Source organism: Eumetopias jubatus, unplaced genomic scaffold (assembly GCF_037043125.1).
Source record: "Eumetopias jubatus isolate StellerSeaLion01/CBP00866 unplaced genomic scaffold, mEumJub1_p1.0 scaffold_4, whole genome shotgun sequence".
NCBI lineage: Eukaryota > Metazoa > Chordata > Mammalia > Carnivora > Otariidae > Eumetopias > Eumetopias jubatus.
Window position 1 is genome coordinate 80,094,440 of NW_028274810.1, and position 18,038 is coordinate 80,112,477.

The 18,038-nt window shown below is 36.4% G+C and overlaps 1 protein-coding gene and 1 pseudogene across 2 annotated transcripts in view; both read right to left on the reverse strand.

Moving 5' to 3' along the window:
* The window catches only part of ZMYM4 (zinc finger MYM-type containing 4), a 125,512-nt gene that overhangs the window by 70,397 nt on the left and 37,077 nt on the right, over nt 1-18,038 (reverse strand). For both annotated transcript variants that reach the window (XM_028113779.1, XM_028113781.1), the window contains one exon: nt 6,084-6,129. In XM_028113779.1, the coding sequence (XP_027969580.1) occupies nt 6,084-6,129 (46 nt within the window). The remainder of the gene's footprint in view (nt 1-6,083; nt 6,130-18,038) is intronic.
* LOC114217034 (ubiquitin-conjugating enzyme E2 N pseudogene) lies at nt 4,027-4,492 on the reverse strand (annotated as a pseudogene).

An 18,038-nucleotide genomic window follows, 5' to 3' on the forward strand; every position in this document is an offset into this window, starting at 1 on the left:
ACACATTAATTCCTTTACATACCTGCCAGGAATGCACAGCTAAGTTGTTGCAATAGAAACAGTATGACCTATGACTACACTGAGACACAGGTTATGTCATCAAATTTATTGCAGTGGTAACAATGAGACCTGTAATATTTTCTGCTATGCTAATGGAGTAGAGTGGAGTAACAAGACCTTTCAATATTAGAAATGAAGAATAATAATTTTAGACCACTTGCCTAAAATAGCAATGTACTTCCTACAATTTGACTTCCAGAGTCCTAAAATAAAGAAACTGGATCCCAAATATTACAGGTGGGCAATCTTTAAGTATGTTTATATTTGAGTGGGGATCAAACAAACCCAACTGAAAGAACTAGACTGACGGACATTTACAACTGTGGTTTGAACAAAAGTTCTTTTTGAAAGGGCTATTTTAAAGGCACCTAGGTGGCTCAGTCTTAAAATACTGAATTATACATTTAAAAATAATTAAGATGAGGGGCGCCTGGGTGGCTCGCTTGGTTGAGCAGCCACCAAGAGCCGACTCTTGGTGACTCTTGGTTTCAGCTCTGGTCATGATCTCAGGGTCCTGGGACTAAGCCCCACCTCCGGCTCTGCACGCAGCGCGGAGCCTGCTTGAGGATTCTGTCTCTCACTCTCCCTCTGCCCCTCCCAGCCACCCCCGGCCACTCACACACATGCTCTCTTTCTCTCTCCCTAACTAACTAACTAAATAAATAAATCTTTAAAGAAAAGAATTAAGATGGTAAATTTTATATTACATGTTTTTACCACAATTTTTTAAAAATAAATAAAAATTGTAATGTATTTAATGAATAAATACACATCAGTGATAAATGAATGAGAGCTACATGCAACAGTATAGTCAAGTATCAGGAATATATAATAAAAAGAAAGTGGTAACATATACAGTATAATTCAAAAACAATACAAAGTCCATAAACAAGCAAAACTAAAGAATATCTTGATTAATAATGTAGAGGTGGTAAAAAGTATAAGAAAATCGAGGAAATAAGCAAAATCCAGAATAGCTATTTGGAGAGAACAAAATGGGACTGAGGGATTGGCATGAAAGGCATGATGTGGCACATCTTTTAAAAACTGGATGGTGGGGTGCCTGGGTGGCTCAGTCGCTAGGCATCTGCCTTCGGCTCAGGTCACGATCCCAGGGTCCTGGGATCGAGCCCCACATCGGGCTCCCTGCTCCGCGGGAAGCCTGCTTCTCCCTCTGACCCTCCCCCCTGCTTGTGTTCCCTCTCTCTTTTGCGTGCTCTAGCTCATAAATAAATGAATAGATAAATAAATAAATAAAATATTTTTAAAAATACATTTGTTAGGAAAAGCTGACACAAACAAAAGGAAACAAAGGAAATCAAAAACCCCTACTCCATTATTAAAAGAACATTAGGTCACGTATTTTAAAAGTTAAATTTTCTGAGTGAATGTCTTATCTTTTTATACCTGAATCTTCTTTCAGATTTATCCTTTACCATGCCTACTATAACTCACCTCAGCAACAACGATTACAGAATTTAAAAAGCCTGATGCACCTGGGTGGCTCAGTCAGTTGAGCGTCTGACTCTTGATTTCAGCTAAGGTCATGATCTCAGGGTCCTGAGATCAAGCCCCACATCATCAGGGCTCCATGCTCAGCGTGGAGTCTGCTTGAGAATCCCTCACTCCCTCTCCCTTTGCCCCTGCCTCTGCTTTTATGTGCAAACGTGCGTTCTCTCTAAATACATAAAATCTTTTAAAAAAATAAAATTTAGGGATGCCTGGGTGGCTCAGTCGGTTGGGCGTCTGCCTTCAGCTCAGGTCACGATCCCGGGGTCCTGGGGATCAAATCCTGCATCGGGCTCCTTGCTCAGCGGGGAGTCTGCTTCTCCCTCTGCCTGCTGCTCCCCTCGTTTTCTCTCTCTCTCTCTCTCTCTCTGACAAATAAAGAAAATCTTAAAAAAAAAAGAATATTTTTAAAAATAAGATTTAAAAAGCCTACAGTCATGAAAAAACTTTAAGAAATGGGAAAAGAGTATTCATTTAACAAATATTTATAATTAGACAATACAAAGGAGCCAGTCCAAATGTTGAACTTATTAAAAACTGCTTAAATTCAAATTCAATAGGAGTTAAGAAAATGCAGAATAAAGTTAACACTGTGCTATTTCATATCCATCAGATTGCCAAACCTGAAGAAGAGCTACAATAATATATATTGTATGGGATGATGGGGTATTCTTATACATTTCTGATGGAAATGTAAGGCATTCAAGTTTTGAAAAGTAGGCTAGCAACATCTATTAAAATTACACATACCCTTTACTGAACAATACCCATTTGTTGTAATCTCTGTATACATATAAAACTACTAGTATATAAGGACATTCTTTTTTTTTAATCCATATAAGGACTTTTTTTTTTTTTAAGATTTTATTTATTTATTTGACAGAGAAAGACACAGCGAGAGAGGGAACACAAGCAGGGGGAGTGGGAGAGGGAGAAGCCGGCTTCCCGCTGAGCAGGGAGCCCGATGCGGAGCTCGATCCCAGGACCCTGGGATCATGACCTGAGCCGAAGGCAGACACTTTAACAACTGAGCCACCCAGGCACTCCATATAAGGACATTCTTAAGGGATTTTTAATGCATCATCATTTATCATGGTAAAAAAACTAAAATAATATCAATGCCTAACAGGTTAAAAGATGACTTGTACATCTAAACCATGGGATATTATACTATACTGGAGCTATCCCAGTTGAGGTGGAAGAATATCATGAAGTACTCCTGAATGAGAGAAGCTAGGTAGAAAAATCTTAGGTATAAGATGATCCTACCTATTGAACAAAAAGTAAAAAACCTTCAAAACCCTTACATATATATATCTGTATACATTTATGCACATGATTTTAGAAGCACTGGAGAAAAACATGGAAGACTACCTACGAAGCTGTAGGTGGGGTGCAGGGACAGGGACAATGATATGAAAGACTGGGGCGCCTGGGTGGCTCAGCTGATTAAGTGTCTGCCTTTGGCTCAGGTCAAGATCCCACGGTCCTGGGATGGAGCGCCCCATCAAGCTCCCTGCTCAGCAGGGCATCTGTTTCTCCCTCTCCCTCTGCCCCTCCCCTCCACTTGTGCTCTCTTTCGTGCTCTCTCTCTCCAATAAAATAAATAAAATCTTTTTTTAAAAAAGCAATAAAAAAAAGGAAAGACTAAGTGAAAAGACAAAACGTTACTTGTAAAAAATCATGTATGATCAGATTCACCAGTCTGTGTTTCTGTATTACAGGAAGTAGTTAATATTATGAAGATCCAAGTACAGACCTAAAGGATGAATTTTTTTTTAGAATAACAAAAAATATTTTACTAAAACATAAGATTTACAGAAGTTTCCAGACAAGCCATACAAAATGGTCACAAGCTTTTTCTTGAAGGAAGGATTCTACACTTGACAGCAAGTCACAATGTTATTAGTGAGGGCTGTGATGTTTGTTTAATGTTCCTATTTTGGTTCAAACAATCAAGCTTGTCCATATACAGCGTCTAAATAAAGTTAGACTTGGCTAGAGAGCATATTCTAAAGAACTGGTTAGCTGCTTTTAACCAATGCAATTAGAGCACCATAAAAAGGGGGAAAGGAGCCCATAAAATTAAAATAAAACTACCTCTCCCCCTCAAAAAAAGTAATAAAGAAAAACAACCACACCCCTGCAGCTAACCCTGACAACTACCTTCATTCACAGTGCTTTATACTCAAACCATGATGGGGGAAATGAATAAGCAGAGAAGGGCCACTGCTTTTAAACGTTTCACAACAATCCGGATGGTACTTCTAGCCTCTGCTCATGCTTTACAACAGTGAATCAGGACAAGACATAGGTTTGCTAATGTGTATTTAATCACCAAAGGACTGAAGATGTCTGGGCTTTTATTCTGTAAGACTGTGTCCATTAAATGCAAACAAAAAAGGAAGAAGTCTTGGCAGAATAGGAGAACAGGAGAACTTGATGATCAGATCGATTTTAAATATTATTCATGGCATATAGCTTAGTCCATGCTCTAGCTGTTTCTATGGCTTGGGCTTCATTGGTCTTCCACTGCTCTGCTACATCATTTGGTAATGGATCATCTGGATTGGGAGCACTTAACAAAGCCTGGATCGATAGCAGAACTGTGCAGATCTGCAGTGCTGGGGACCACTTATCTTTCAAAATATCTAAACATATTCTTCCCAACTTGTCTACATTAGGATGATAAATTTTGGTCATGAAACGTACTTTAGGGGCTGCCATCGGGTATTCTGGTAGGAAGAGTTCAAGCTTAAAAGTCCCTCCCTCAAAGGGGGAATCCTGGGGGCCAGCAATGACCACATGAAAATAACGGGCGTTGCTCTCATCTGGTTCTGCTTTAATGCCAGGAACTGGTTCTGCCAGCAAACGCTGGGTTTCCTTGATAATCCTGCGGGGCAGCCCGGCCATCTTGTCAGATCCCGAGTTTGGCCTCTGGTCTCGACTCAAGGATGAATTTTTTTAAAGCCATCTTCTGATATATAATAAAATATCCTATGACAGCATTATATGCTGTGAAGGCAGACTGTTTTTTCCAAATATGGCTGCAACAGTATCTCCCATCTACATGGTGGTCTACAATGTGACTTTGACCCTTCTATCAAGAAGTGAGGTCTGAATATCCTTTTCTCCTAAATCTGAGCAGGCTTGTGACTGACTCCCTCGTAGTCAAAAGAATGTCGTGGAAGTGACGTTGTGTGACTTTTGAACAGAGGTCAGAAAAGATGCAGCTTCTGCCTTATTCACTGAATTACTCTTGCTTGGAGCCTGAGACACCATGAAAAAAGTCTGATTACCCTGAGGCTGCCATGCTATGAAGAAGGCATGGCAACAGGGAGAGCATGTACAGGTGCTCAAGCTGGCAGTCCCAGTTTTTGTGCCCTCAAAGCCCAGACTAGACATGAATGAACTTCCAGATTATTCCAAAACCACTAAAGATCAGGAGAGCTAGTTACCTCTCACTATGTAGTCTAAAAAAATTGTTCTCTCTCAAAAATATTAACAAACTAATTCCAAAGAGAAAGATGGTACTCACAGATCCTACTAATGGAAGTTACCTTAAAAAAAAAAAAAGCATATTCTTGACTCAGTAACTCTAGATAACAAAATTTATCCTTTGTAAGAACATAAACATCCTTTGATTCATCAGTTCTATTCTTAGAATTTATTCTACAGAAAAAGATACACTCCCTTTGTCTACTTCAACGAGTAGACAAAAATGTGTATAGGAATACATATACTCAATATTGTTTGTAATAATGAAAAACTAAAAATAATACACACATACATAAAAGAGTAAGTTGGTTAAATTATAATACAGCCATACAATAAAATACCAAGTAGCCATCAGAAAGGATGAAATAGGCCAAAATCCACTGACATAGAAAGACGTTCAAGCAGTTGAATGAAAAAAGCAAGAACAGTACCATATGATCCCTACAGACATATAAAAATTCCCATCCATCATATATAGATCTACATATAGTCACAGAAAAAAAGTCTGGAAAGATATATTTAAACTTTTAAAACTGATTATTCTTAGAGAATAATAAAGACAAAGGCTTTCATTTTCTGCTTTTTTCATTTTTGTATTGTAAAATTGAATGTATTACTTTTATAATCCTAAAATACAAAGTTGGGTTGTTTTTTTTTTTAAGAGAATCATGTAACACAGAATATAAAAAGAAAATTAAGAGACCCTGAAAACAAAGTAGAAACCTTTACTGAATAGTAAGTATAAGCTTCTATATGATTCATACATACACAAAGCATGGCAATATTTCAACATTAATAACAGTGAGAATAAAATGCTTACTAAAAAAAAGTATAACTCTTATAATTAAGATTAACCTGCTGAAGATACTAACAGGATGATGAGATCTAAACTAAATCAAACTGTACCATCATATTAACAGGCCCTAACTAAACACTGTTCCAGATAAATGCTCTATCTAGACTCAATTATTATCTATCTAAAGACATGACTGGTTTTTTTCTAAAGTGGTACTTACAGTTCTCTACAATTTCATCAAAAACTGCACCAGTTTTCTGCTCAAACTGAAAAAGCAAAAAAGGAAAGAGAAAAATAACATTATTGTCACATTCTATCATATTTTCTGGTATCCCTCCTCACTCCCCCAAAGCTGTAATTTTCAACACAAAGTATACAAATTCACAACATAAACAAAACGCTGCCAAACAGAGTAAAATATAATTTAGAATAAAAGAAATCCTCACGTGAAAACCCCCAAACCAAAAATAGATAAATACATGCCCTCATATCAAAAACTTGTTTTTAAATTACTTTTAAGTCACAAGATATATACAGTCGTGTACAGTTATAATAATAGTAATAATGACAGCCACACTTACTAATAACACTGATAACTACTTAAGTCAGCATCAAATAGGTTTTGCTTAGCCAGAAATCTGCTGCTCTGCAAATGAGTTAGCCATGTTACAGGGATGCTCCTATTTCAGTATGTTAGGGCCTAAGACAGAAGCAGAGCCAAGTCTGAGGTAATTTTGGATCTTTAAGACAGAGATGCAAGGGGTGGGGCTCACTCAGGGGTGAAGCATGCAACTCTTGATCTCCGGGTTGTGAGTTCCAGCCCCATGTTGGGTGTAGAAATTTTTTTTTTTTTTACAAAGGGATATATATAAAAAAAAACTAACAGAGACCAGGGTGAGGGGGGAACTACAGCAAAGGCAACTCTACCCAAAAGCTAAACACACTCGCATGGTCCACTTTAGTCTGTAAAGTCTCCTTTTGGCAAATGTGAGCATTCCAGCCTCTTGTTTTTCTTCTTACTACTCATCAATGAGGCAAGAACACAAAGAAGGCTGCTTTTGATAAACCTTGCCCAATAAAACCCAGAGTGTGTCTCCCCGTTCAAGGGAGAAACTTTACAGAAAAAAAGAACTACCTAGATACTTATGCAACTACAGAGGAAAGACAACAGCCGGCTGTAGTAATCAATAGTATCTGATATGTATAAATGTGAAGACACAACCAATGATCCCAGGTTTCTGAAATAACTTGTGAAGGAGAAGGCTCAGGTGAATAAACAGAACAACCACTCTAGAAAGAAACTTAATTTACAGAAAGGAAACTTCTACGACGCAAAAAAAAAAAACTAAAAACAACCATGAAAAGGAGACGAGGGAATATCTGGAAACAAAATGACTGCAAAATTTAAATTTTATTGGAAAGCCTAGTGATAAAGTTCTGTTTCAAAATCAACATAAAGTCAAAGAGCTAGAAAAGACAGCCTATATGATGACATGGGAAGACTGAAGCAGTAGGTCTAAGAGCAAACTCAAAGGCATCCCCAAAAGGGAGAATGGAAAGGCGAAATAATAGAAGAAAATTTTCCCGAACAAAAAATACAAATATTTGAGATTGAATGGGCCTACCAAATACCAGAGGAGATGGAAAAAAGATACATCCTGATGAAATTTCAGAATTCCAAAAGAAAAGAGCAGAGGAGTAAAAAGAATTATAGTGTAGATGACTCATAAAACACATTTAACATAACTGAACTCAACTATATAAACATGAAAAAGAAAGGAAAGAAATAGTAAAGGCCACTCCACCTACCAACTACCCAACGAGTTATGCCCCAAAATAAAACAGAAATGGGACATATGACTCAGCAAGCCAAACAATGAAAGTACTTGTCTGCACCGAGGGGGATCCAAGTGTTTAAAGATAAGATACATTTTGTACACTACTACTCCTGTACACTTTGCATGCACAACCAAACTACAATCTTGTTCAATGATATAAGAAAAGATAAAACATAGTAGTGACATTACCCATGGTGACATGTCTATACTTTATGGGTAACTTAGATTTTCTAAGGTAATTTGGATTATGTACCATTTCACTTTGTGAGCTGATTATAAAACCGAAGGGATAATATAGTATTGTGATTTAGTCTCCTAACAGTTTCTGTGTTCTGTAAGAAACAAGAATCAGGCTGATATCACACTTCTCTGCAAGATGGGACACAAAAGATCAATGATTTTCATGTTCAAAAAAAGAAAAAAAAACTTACAACACACAAATTTTATTATGAAAAATATTTAACAAAATGGAAATGAAATACTTTAATTAAAACTGTACTGGGCACAAGAAACAGTAGCAACTGATTATGACTCAAGAAATGAAAAAACCTAGATGGGAAGAACATGAGAAGACACTTCAGAAGACACCTGTTTGGCAAAAATTCTACGATTTTCTTCTCTATGGCTCAAAACCTTTGGTTTCTTACCTCTCCTTCCCTCCCTCCCATACAGCAAACAAAAAACAAAGACTAAAAATACTGCCACTGATGCCAAACAACTAACAAGTTTGTTTACTACAATATACAATATCATCCACCAAGTCCCTTTTTTTTGAGACTGATAAACATTTCAAAACCATAGGGACAAAATGGATTTGTCTGCCTAAAGCTGGAGAGAAAGACAAGAGGATTGCTAACGAGTAGGAATTGTTTTTTTTTTTAATTGAAGTATAGTTGACACACAATGTTATTTTATTTTCAGGTGTACAACACAGTGATTCAACAACTCTGTATGTTATACATTATGCTATGCTCACCAGAAGTGTTGCTACCATATGTCACTAATATGACACTATTGAAATACCACTGACTATATTCCCTATGCTGTACTTTTCATCCCCATGACTTATTCATTACTGGAAGCCTGTACCTCCTATTCCCCTTGACTGCTTTTTGCCCACCACCACCCCCTCCGACAACCACCAGTTTGTTCTCTGTACTTATGGCTCTGGTTCTTTTTGCTTGTTCATTTGTTTTATGAGATTCCACATACAAGTGAAATCATTTTGTTTTTGTCTTTTTCTGACTTATTTCACTTAGCATAATACTCTCTAGGGTCATCCATGTTGTCACAAATGGCAAAATCTCATTCTTTTCTATGGCTGAGTAATATTCCATTGCGTATATATACATTTTCTTTATCCATTCATCTAGCCATGGACATTAAGGTTGCTCCTGTAAATAATACAATAAACAAGGGTGCACTTATCTTCTCAAATTAGTGTTTTCATTTTCTCTGGGTAAAGACCCAGTAGTGGAATTACTGGATCACATGGTATTTCTACTTTTAATTTTTTGAGGAACCTCTATACAGATGATTTCCCGTGGCTATACCAATTTACATTCCCAAAGGTGAACAAGGGTTCTTTTTTCTCCACAACCTCACCAGCACTCGTTTCTTGTGTTCTTTACTTCAGCCATTCTGACAGATGTGAGGTGATTTCTCATTGTGATCTTGATTTCTATCTCCATGATGATTAGTGATATTGCACATCTTTTCACGGGTCTGGTTAGCCATTTGTATGTCTTCTTTGGAAAAATGTATGTTCAGGCCCTCTATCCATTTTTAATCGAATTATTTGGTTCTTTTTCATGTTGTTGTGTAAGTTCATTACATATCTGAGATATTAACCCTTTTATCAGGTTTATCATTTGCAAATACCTTCTCCCATTCATTAGGTTGCCTTTTCATTTTGTTGGTTTCTTCACTGTGCAAAAACCTTTCATTTTGGTGTATTTTATTTTTGCTTTTATTTCCCTTGCCTGAAGAGACACATCCAGAAAAATGCTGCTAAGGTCAAAGTCAAAGAGATTACTGTTTATATTTTCTTCTAGGAGTTTTATGGTTTCAGGTCTCACATTCAGGTCCTTAATGCATTTTGAAATTATTTTTTGTGTATGGTATAAGAAAGTGGTCCAGTTTCATTTTTTGTATGTAGCTGTCCAGTTTTCCTACCACTTATTGAAGAGACTGGTTTTTCCCTTCTGCCTCCTTTGTCGTAGATTAATTGACCATAGAAGCATGGGCTTATTTCTGGGCTCTCTATCCTGCTCCACTGATCTATGTTTCTATTTCTGTGCCAGTACCATACTTTTTTATTATAACTTTGTAGTAGACCTGGGTACAGGACTTCTTTCTCATGTGATGAAAATGTTCTAAAACTGTGGTTGCACAACTATGAAAATATTAAAAACTACTGCATTGTGTGGCTGCTCAACAATGTGCAAGCAGGTAACACTAACAATGCTCTCAATTAAATGACAGGCAAGACTCCAGAACACCTGTGTGGCCTATAATCTCAACAACTGGGTGACAAAAATTTGTAAGTAACACGTAGTTTGGTGATAATATAATGGTTTTACTAAATGTGTCTGAGTGCTTCTTCTCCAACCTTTTAGACATTTATAAATAAGAAATGAGTATAAGCAGTTACAAATTTAGCTATGAAATTAATGTCTTACTAGTCATCCCTCAAGTTTCATAAAGATTTAACTGAATTTAAAAGCCAACCCAATTTAATTTTTAAGAGTCTGTAATAACTATTATGTATACGCAGGGACTTTCTCAATATTATGAAACCAAAAGTAAAGATTTTTAAAATAAACAAGTATGGATACTGATTTAAGACAAAATATAACAGTTCATTTTTAATTGTCAAAATAGTCTCATAGACAAAAAAAATACCAGTTCATTTTTAATTGTCAAAACAGTCTCATGGGTTCTACCCATTAACTTCAAAACATGTAACTGTTATATACATAAACTTATAAAATAAATGTTATAACTTTAAGAAGTATGACAACAAATTAGTTTAAGAGCATGGGCTCCAGTCTCAGATCACCTGAGTTTGAATCCAACTCTGCCACTTACCAGCTATGCAACTTTTAGCCTTAAATTTCCTCATCCGTAACATATAAAAATAGCGATACCTACTTCCCAGGATTGCCAGGATGATTAAATGAAAGTACTAAGCATGGTGCTTAGCAAACTATAAATACACAATAAATGCAAGCTATTTTTATCACACTACTAAAAGTTATCTTCCCTTGCTTTAAAAATCAGGGTTCACTACAACATTTCATTTGTAAAAATATATCCACTGCTTAGAATAAAAGGAAAGCTTCTAGGCAAATGACTCAGCCCCCTGAATTCCAAAAGTCAAGCACTGGGAATAAAGTACATTTTTAGTTTTAAAACAAAACACTCAAGTTCCCTAACCCTGGAAGGAGGAAAACAAAATCCAAATATACAGTGAATTGGTAAGCATTACCACCCACACCCACCTGAAAAGAAAAAAAATTACAATTAGAAATTTCTTGGATCCTGGATCAATAAAGATTCTGTTTACTGGGGTGCCTGGGTGGCTCAGTTGGTTGAGCGACTACCTTCGGCTCAGGTCATGATCTCCAGGTCCTGGGATACAGCCTCACATCAGGCTCCCTGCTCAGAGGGGAGTCTGCTTCTCCCTCTCCCTCTGCCCCTCCCCACAACTTGTGCATGCTCTCTTTCTCTCTCTCTGTCTCAAATAAGAAAATAAAAGCTTTAAAAAAATAAAAATAAGTAATTTAAAGCCTTTTTATAACAAAAACTTGAACATCCAAAGAGTGTAACCTTAAAAATTACAAGAATAAGTGTGCCTGGGTAGCTCAGTCAGTTGAGTGTCCAACTCTTGGTTTTGGCTCAGGTCATCATCTCAGGATCCTGGGATCTGGCCCACATCGGGCTCTGCGCTCAGCATAGAGTCCGCTTGTCCCTCTCCTGCCCCCTCTGTGCATGCACATACTCTCTCACTCTCTCTCAAATAAATAAGATCTTTAAAATAAAAACAAAAATTACAAGAATCTCAAAGATTAAGCAGAAACTTCAAAATGCTTTTTATGCTTGCAACAGACCACTCGAAATTAAATGTCTAATCTCTTTCCTTCAACCCCAAATGGTAATGCTTGTCTTTCCCTATTATTATTCCAATTTAAACATCCCTTACTTATACTTTCAAATTTGTTCATACCAATGATCTTTTTAGTCATTTTTTCAAGTTAGTAAATGTAACAAATCTGTTATGGAAAAAACATTTATAAAGGCAGTACTCACTTTGAACTGCAGCACAGAACCATGAAAAAGACCCTGCAAGCTGAAACTGAGCAATCTCACTAATCAAACAGGAAAAAAAACCACAATTGTTCTGTGAACTTTAAAATTTCTATAATAACATTTAAAAACATTTAAGACTTTTTAACTGTCAATTATAAATGCATAGGAAAATGGTAAGTATTCTGTGATTAATATTTACTATTTTATAATTTAAAACAGAAGAAACATTGAAAATCAGTGTTCTATTTTTTTCTAAAAATACTTACCAAGAGTAGGCAGTTCTTGCCTTCTCATTTTTCTCATATAAGTTATGACACAGAATAAGGATGTTTTCTATGCCTTGGCAAACTCTCTTCATCTGTTCGAAGTTTGGTTCAGCTTACAACATTTTACCCCTTTGTCCTTTCAGTCTTGTCAAGTATTTCCAAGAATTTCTTTAATGTGGAATTTTTGGTGGAGTCACTTCCCCTGGAACGTCTTCATCCTTTCTATCATAATGACTTTCCTCATTCATGCTGATAAATTCACCTTTACTGTAAGTTCCTTGGGCTTCCTTTGAATAATGTTCCCTTTAGACCACTGTTATCTTTCATCACATTGTTACTGATGGGCTTGCATTCCGAAACAGACCTATCCCATATTAAATTGTTGATGATCATAATTACTCGCTCAATTCATCTTTGGAATCTGGGTGTGAAGTTTGCACATCATCCCTATTTGCTCTAGCAGCTTAATCCCTGCTGATTCTGAAAAGAAACCATCCTTCACTGGCAATAAAAAGTTCTTCAGTCTCCTTGTACTAAGTTTTCTTTCATGCAGCAAATAACTTCAACACTAATGAATGTTAGCCAAACTGATTGAGTTCCTATTACAATTTAAATTCAATGATGTTAAAGAGATTTTACCTTGTTTTTTATATTCTTCCAACTTTTTCAATACAGTTCATACTATACCTTCCTACAGGCCTAGCTCTTATCCTATCTTCACTTACCTGTCACTGTTTTCAAATCATCCATGACATCCAAATTTTCAAATCTACTGTTACTTTTCATTTCTTTGCTGCATTTCCATCTTGGTTGGTCAGCTCTCCACTTTGATTACCCAGTTTTGTAAAATGCCACACAGATTTACCATTAGAAGACAAGGAAGTAACACAACTACATCCTTTGCTGTCTATGCAAGAACTGAATAACAGACACACAGTGACCAATCTCCAACAGACTTCGAGAGGAGTAACATGACTAGTCACTGACCATAATGGACATCTATTGTCCATTGAACTGGAACTGTCCATACTGAACTGAAGAGCTAGCATAGAAGTTTATGCACTACACAATAACTGAGAGTTCACATACCACAGTAAATGACATCTGAAATGTGTTGTTAGGGGATTGGTATTACTTAACAAAACTGTGGCAACAGAACTTCAAGCAAAGTGAGGACTGACTACACAAAGAAAAAAGTACTTAGATGTGGAAAATATTTGCTGTCATTAATGTGATAGGTCTCAAAAACGACCATAAACATCATTAAAAGTTCTCTCCAAACTTTGAAACTTGATGCTCACAATTCACTACAAGTGAGGCATAAACTAAGAACTCAAATTGGTGTAAAGGATAATGAAAACTTGATAAAGACACAATAAAATTAGATCTCATTCTCTCTCCATAAGAGCATTTCCTAACTAACTGATTTTTTAAGACATTAACAACTCTTCTTTTAAAATGGAATCTTATCGGGGTGCCTAGGTTGCTCAGTCGGTTAAGGGTCCGACTCTTGGTTTCAGCTCAGGTCATTATCTCATGGGTCTTGGGATCAAGCCCTGCACTGGGCTCCCCACTCAGGGGGGAGTCTGCTTGAAGATTCTCTCCTGCTGCTCCTCCCCCAACTCGAATGTGCTCACGCTCGAGCCCTCTCTCTCCAAAAAAATAAATCTTTTAAAATAAATAAATAAAAATTTAAAAAACAATCATATCCATCTACTTTTAACATTTTTATTCATTGCAAAATTTATGTAAAGTTAATTAATTATTCCCACTGAAATTACTTTGACAGGAACTAGAAATTAAATAGGCTTGACTTCTCCATCAAAACAAGATTATCAACTTACAGTAGGTATACCTAGCATTTCTGATTCATATTTCATGTGCCATCAGCATACTTTATTAGTAATGTTTCTTTTTTTTTTTTTCAGACTATTTATTTGACAGAGAGAGCACAAGCAGGAGGAGAAGCAGGCAGAGGGAGAGGAACAAGCAGGCTCCCTACTGAGTAGGGAGCCCGATGTGGGGCTAGAACCCAGGACCCCGGCCGCAATCATGACCTGAGCCAAAGGCAGACACTTAACCAACTTGAGTCACCCAGGTGCTCCAGTTTAGTAATGTTTCTTAAATGCTATCAGTTGCTATAAAATGAAGCAACTGAATCAATTTTAAGTTCAGAAATATACTGAACTCAGCCATTAGAAATGTTTTATTAGGGCACCTGGTGGCTCAGTCGGTTAAGCGTCTGCCTTCAACTCAGGTCATGATCCCAGGGTACTGGGATCGAGCCCCGCATCGGGATCCCTGCTCAGCAGAAAACCTGCTTCTCCCTCTCTCTCTGCCCTTCTCCCCTGCTCATGCTCTCCCTCGTGCTTGCTCGCTTTCTCTCTCTCAAATAAATAAACAAAATCTAAAAAAATAAAAAAATGTATTATTAAAGATTCACACTTACCAATTAGTGGTGTTGGGAAAAGTGGACAACTATATGTAAAAGAATTAAACTGGACCACTATCTTATACCACATTCAAAATGCATTAAAGACTTGAATGTAAGACCTGAAACTACTAGAAGAAAAATAGACAGTAAGCTCTTTGACATCAGTCTTAGCAATATTTTTTTGGGTCAGTCTCCTCAGACAGGGGCAACGAAAGGTAAAATAAATGGATATACATCAAACTAAAAAGCTTTTGGAAAGCAAAGGAAACCATCAACAAAATGAAAAGGCAACCTACCAAATGGGAGAAGATATTTGCAAATCATACATCTGACAAAGAGTTAACATCTAAAATATATATAGGTCTTACACGACCTAATATGAAAAAAGAAAAAATTAAAAAATAGGCAGAAGACATGAATAGATACTTTTTGAAAGAACACATACAGATGGCTAACAGACACATGAAAACATGGTCAACACCACCAATCATCAGGGAAATGCAAATCAAAACCACAATATATCACCTCTTATCTGTCAGATTTGTTATTACCAAAATACAGAAAATAACAAGTGTTGGCAAGGATACAGAGAAAGAAGAACCCTTGTACACTGTCAGTAGAAATGTAAATGGAAGGGGCACCTGGGTGGCTCAGTGGTTAAGCATCTGCCTTCGGCTCAGGTCATGATCCCAGGGTCCTGGGATTGAGCCCCGCATCGGGATCCCTGCTCAGTGGAAAACCTGCTTCTCCCTCTCCCACGCCCCCTGCTTGTGTTCCCTCTCTTGCTGTGTCTCTCGCTGTGTCTCTCTCTGTCAAATAAATAAATAAAAATCTTAAAAAAAAAAAGAAAAAGAAATGTAAATGGAAGGAAAAAAAGAAATGTAAACTGATACAGCCATTTTGAAAAAAAGTATGGCAGCTCTTACAAAAATACAAATTCAAAGGAATATATACACCCCTATGTTTACTGCAGCATTATTTACAATAGCCAAATTACGGAGGCAACCTAAGCATCCATCAATAGATGAATGGATAAAGATGTGGCGTGTGTATGTGTGTATCTATATCTATATCTCTATCTATATAGATGAACACAATGGAATATTATTCAGCCATAAAAAAGAATGGAATCTTGCCATTGGCAACAACGTAAATGGATAGAGTATAATGCTAAGCAAAATAAGCTAATCAGAGAAAGACAAATACTGTGTGATTTCACAGATACGTGGAATTTAAGAAACAAATGAAAAAGAAAAGAAAGGGGGGAAAAAAGCGAGAAGCCAAAAAATAGACTTAACTACAGAGAACAAACAGATGGTTACCAGAAAGGAAGTGGGTGGGGGATGGGTAAAATAGGTGAATGGGATTAAGAGTACACTTAATCTTGATAAACACTGAGTAATATATGGAATTGTTGGTCACTACAAATACCTGAAATGAATACATTAACTACACTGGAATTAAAATTAAAGTATGGAGGTTCCTTAAAAAATTCAAAGTAGAAATACCATATAATTCAGCAATTCTACTTCTGGGTATTTACCCAAAGAAAATGAGAACACAACTCCAAAGAAATATATGCATGCCTATGTTTACTGCAGCATTATTTACAATAGCCAAGAAATGGAAGCAACCTAATGTCCATTGACAGCTGAATATGTGTAAGGATGTGGGTGTGTGTGTGAATACATTAAATACACACACACATATACACACTGGAATATCACACAGCCATAAAAAGAATGAAATCTTGGGGTGCCTCCATGGCTCAGTCAGCTAAGGGTCAGAGTGATTTCAGCTCAGATCATGATCTCAGGGTCAGGACTGCAGGCTCCGCACTCAACGTGGAGTCTGCTTGAGATTCTTCCCCTCCCCACCCCACTCTCAGGCTCACTCTTTCTCTCTCCCTAAAATAAATAAATAAATAATCTTTAACCCCTCCCACCCAAAAAAGACTGAAATCTTGTCAATTGTGATAACATGGATGGACCTAGAAGGTATTACACTGTGAATTAAGTCAGACAGAAAAAGACAAATACTGTATGATGTGGAATCTAAAAATCAAAACAAAATAAAAGACAAACAGCCTCACAGATATAGGAAACTGCTGGTTACCAGAGTGGGAAGAGGCTGGAGGGGGGAGAAAATACCTGAAGAGGATTAAGAAGTGCAAACTTCTAGGGTAAAAAAAAGAAAAAAAAGGAATTCACAGAATGTATCACTTGAGTGTTAAATTTACATTATATGTTTTTATGGCAATAATCTGTTCAGATAGCTATAAAAACCTATTAAAAATAAAAAATAAAATCAAAATCTATTACCAAATACAGAGTATAGATTTTTAGTCACTGCTGTGAAAACAGCTTCAAACAAAATCATATTCAATTGTGAAAAGCTATCACCTTAAAATGACTTCTTTCATGACTTCTTTTCATAACAGCTAAGAAGAAAATTAAGCTATCCAGACTTAAAATGGAAAGTCATTTGGAATAAGTAGATAATGTCTCCCTTTCAATGTGAATGTACAGAATGCTGTATTTACCCTTACACATGAACTTATGAAGGAGGAAAACGTGTTCCCATGATTCTTTATAAGTCTGGAACAATTAAACTACACTTTTATCACCAAGTTTAATACTCCAACATAATGTATAAATTTGTTATAAGTTTGGAAAACCAGAAACATTTATAATAAAATCTATGATAAAAAATAAATAAAATTCAAAAAAAATCTATGATGTTACTCAAGGCAAATATTTTCAGTGCTTCCTAAAATCTATAGCAAATATGAACTTGTAAATTATAAAACTTACAACAAATAAAGGGTTTCTTCAATTATTTAAGGTAAAAATAAAAACCTCATAACCCTGACTTTAATCAGGAGGCAAAGTGCCAGAAACCAAAAAGACAAAAATCAATCCAAAGAAATCCCCAAAATCATATATACTGATAAAAAGTTGAAGAGCCAACTGGTATCTAGCTTTAAAATATCTATGAAATAAAGACAGAAAGCAAAGATTACTCAGCCTGTAAAGATCTGCAACCATATAAGAAACATTTAAAAAAGAAGAAAACCCCAGAAATAGTTGTTCCTTAGGGGTCCCATGACCCTTTCAGGAGTTACCAAAGTGAAAGCTATTTTTGCCATAATACTAAGACATTATTTGTATTTTTACTGTGTTGACATTTGCACTAAGGGTGCAAAATCAATTCTGGCCCCTTAGGCAGTGGCACCCAACTATACTAGTAGTCATTGTATTCATCACTGTCCAATAATGACTGTCATGGATATATACTGAGAGAAAATACAATTTAAGTATTTAAAA